Raw genomic sequence first — 3,210 nt, forward strand, 5'->3', positions numbered from 1 at the left:
ATTCCAGATTTTCAAATAGTTGTATCTCAGCCAAATATTGTGCTATCCTAACAAACCATACATCAATGGAATGCTATTTATTCAGCTTTTAGATGATGCATAAATCTCAATTTAGAAAAATTGACCCTTATGACTGGTTTTGTGCTCCAGGGGTCACAAATAGGTAAATAAAAATAATTTTTGTTTTTTTTTTTTTTTTTTTTTTTTTTGCTATGTAGTGATAAAACAGTTCAGAATTAAGGTGTGCTGCATTTCTTAACCATATATACAGATTTACATATGGAAATACAGACAGAATAATGCCACTGAAGGTGAAATACCATTTAACTATACTATCAATCGCTCATAAATATCTGAAACATATTGTATGTACTTTCCTCATAGTGGAATGCAGTAGTACAAGATGATGTGTTACTAATTACAATGATAAGTCTGTTTCTTGCTCTATACAAATGATTTTGCAGGGCAGCCAATGGACAACCTCACTTTCGCAAACAGTATTCTCCTCGTGGAGGGACTGAAAATTATACCTCAATCTTCCTATCCTGTTTTCATCCTGCTTCTATTGGTTTATGTCTTTATTATGGTTTCCAACATTGGACTTATAATTCTGATCTCAACAGAGAAGAATCTACATCATCCTATGCATTTTCTGTTCTGTAACTTGCCACTAAATGATATAATGGGGACCACTGTCATTTTGCCACGTTTAATGCAAGACATTTTAAGAGAAACGTCAGAGCGCTATATGACATACGTAGAGTGTGTTGTTCAAGCTTATTTTGTGCATGTTTTTGCAGTAGCATGTCACTATGTGCTGATGATCATGGCCTTTGACAGATATGTGGCTATATGCAATCCACTGTACCATAGGGAAAGGTAATGTACTGCACAGTTGTTTAATTTCCCTGACTTAATTTCTTTGTCTCAAACATGAAATATGAAAAAAAAAGTACCATCTGTACTGTACAAATATATTACAGGCATTTTAATAGCTTTTGAGCAATATTTATTAAACAGTAAAACAATTACAAAGCACATTTCACTAAAGTTATTTAATCAACAACATGTTAACAAATGAACTGTATAAAAATATACATATAAACACCAGATGACTAACTCCAAAATGACATTTATGAAAAACACATTTTATCCTGAGAAAGACGCTTAAATTAAAATCTTGTATCCAGGGCCGCTCCTGGCCAAATGGGTGCCCTAAGCAGAATTGTATTGTTGTGCCCCTTCGCCCAAATATTATGGAAATAAACATTTTAAAAACACCTATTATAGGGGTCAAAATAGAACTTTAATAAAACATAAAAGTAAATAAATAAATAAATTGCAATTAAATTGTATTATTTACAAATTACAACTGTAGCTCTACAGCTAAAAAAAACAACTAAAATTACACACATTAAATAAAACATTTTAAAAGATTAAATATTATAAAAATAAACAATAATCAATTAAATCAAAAATCAACGGCGGCTATAATGACCAATAAAATGGTGGTTAAACTATCAGCATCAGCCTGGGGGCTGGCAGTAGTCATGGTGTCAATTCTGTTAGGACTCACTATACGCCTATCTCGCTGCAGATCCAAAATCGAAAACCCTTTCTGTGACAATGCCTCACTGTTTAAACTGTCCTGTGAAAACGTGATTGTTAATAATGTCTTTGGAATAGTTTATACTGTGATTGTTTTTACCTTGTCACTTGGGTCTGTATTTATAACATATGGGAAGATTGCTACTGTGTGCATAACCAGCAAAAACAAATCACTGAACAGCAAAGCCATGAAAACCTGTAGCACTCACATAGCGGTTTATATAATCATGTTTGTTTCTTGTGCCAGTTTTATTTTTCTTCATCGATTTCCTGAATACTCTGAAAGCAGGAAACTAGCTAGTATAATGTTCCACATTGTACCACCAGGACTAAATCCTGTAGTATATGGTTTACAAACCAAAGAAATAAGACAGACATTTATAAAATTTTGGTGTAGAAAAAAATGAATCCTTAATCAATGTTTTTTTGTTTGTTTGTTTTTTGTTACAATATAACAACAACAAAAAAACAAAAACAAATATACATATAAACACCAGATGACTAACTCCAAAATGACATTTATGAAAAACACATTTTATCCTGAGAAAGACGCTTAAATTAAAATCTTGTATCCAGGGCCGCTCCTGGCCAAATGGGTGCCCTAAGCAGAATTGTATTGTTGTGCCCCTTCGCCCAAATATTATGGAAATAAACATTTTAAAAACACCTATTATAGGGGTCAAAATAGAACTTTAATAAAACATAAAAGTAAATAAATAAATAAATTGCAATTAAATTGTATTATTTACAAATTACAACTGTAGCTCTACAGCTAAAAAAAACAACTAAAATTACACACATTAAATAAAACATTTTAAAAGATTAAATATTATAAAAATAAACAATAATCAATTAAATCAAAAATCAACGGCAGCGGCTATTTACACTAAGTGCAAATAGCATATTTTCTTAGTGATAGATTCTATTTACAGTAAGTGAAAATAGTGGCAATTATCTGCACCTCAATATTGTAGTAAGTTATAAAACAGTATGCAATAATAACGTATTGTGTAAATTATAATTTTAATTCAAATAAAAAAATGGATGCCACCTTATTGTGACAATAAAGCCCTCTCTACACCTACCCAATACTTTATTTTCAACTTCAAAAGGCGGATTCGAACTTGGTTCGATCGCATCAAAACGACTATGGCACACGCTTTACCATCTATGCCACTGGAGCTGTTATTTACCAGTAGACCAATTCAGAGTAGACGTCACAGTTACGTCACTTGCAGCTGTGCGCGCATAGTGGTTGCAGAAAAACTTTGGGAACAAGTGGAGATAAATGGGTAAAATCCATGGAATAAAAGAAAAAAATATTTTTGTGCCTCTTGATGTCAAGATCGGAATACAGATATTTTTTAGAGAATACTGTCGTCAAAGACGCCATTTGAAGCTAAACGCAGACGTTTAAATGGACATACTATGGATGAAAACTGTTATGATTACTCTACTTTTAAAGCATAAATTCGATTTAAACAATAGCTCTACATAATATTCACATATGCTGTTCATAGGGGACGTATTGTATTAACCCTACAGTTACAGCATGAAATATATTTAAACCTTACTATTAACATTTTTACATAACATTTATTT

General features: G+C 31.8%; 1 protein-coding gene across 1 annotated transcript; it reads left to right on the top strand.

Annotated features, from left to right (window-relative positions):
* Positions 1–472: 472 nt before the first annotated feature.
* Positions 473–2,015, top strand: LOC107685495 (olfactory receptor 146-like). The gene is made up of 2 exons (XM_016482093.1): positions 473–824; positions 1,567–2,015. The coding sequence occupies exons 1-2, from the start codon at positions 473–475 to the stop codon at positions 2,013–2,015; spliced, it is 801 nt and encodes a 266-aa protein (XP_016337579.1).
* Positions 2,016–3,210: the final 1,195 nt, after the last annotated feature.

This window comes from Sinocyclocheilus anshuiensis, unplaced genomic scaffold (genome assembly GCF_001515605.1).
Source record: "Sinocyclocheilus anshuiensis isolate Anshui unplaced genomic scaffold, SAMN03320099.WGS_v1.1 scaffold922, whole genome shotgun sequence".
Taxonomy (NCBI): Eukaryota; Metazoa; Chordata; class Actinopteri; order Cypriniformes; family Cyprinidae; genus Sinocyclocheilus; species Sinocyclocheilus anshuiensis.

Bases quoted from the DNA above. Each gene is read 5' to 3' on its own strand.
- LOC107685495 (XM_016482093.1), top strand. From the start codon at position 473: ATGGACAACCTCACTTTCGCAAACAGTATTCTCCTCGTGGAGGGACTG. The intron at 825-1,566 runs TCATGGCCTTTG...TGTCAATTCTGT, and splicing joins ATGTCACTATGTGCTGATGA to TAGGACTCACTATACGCCTA.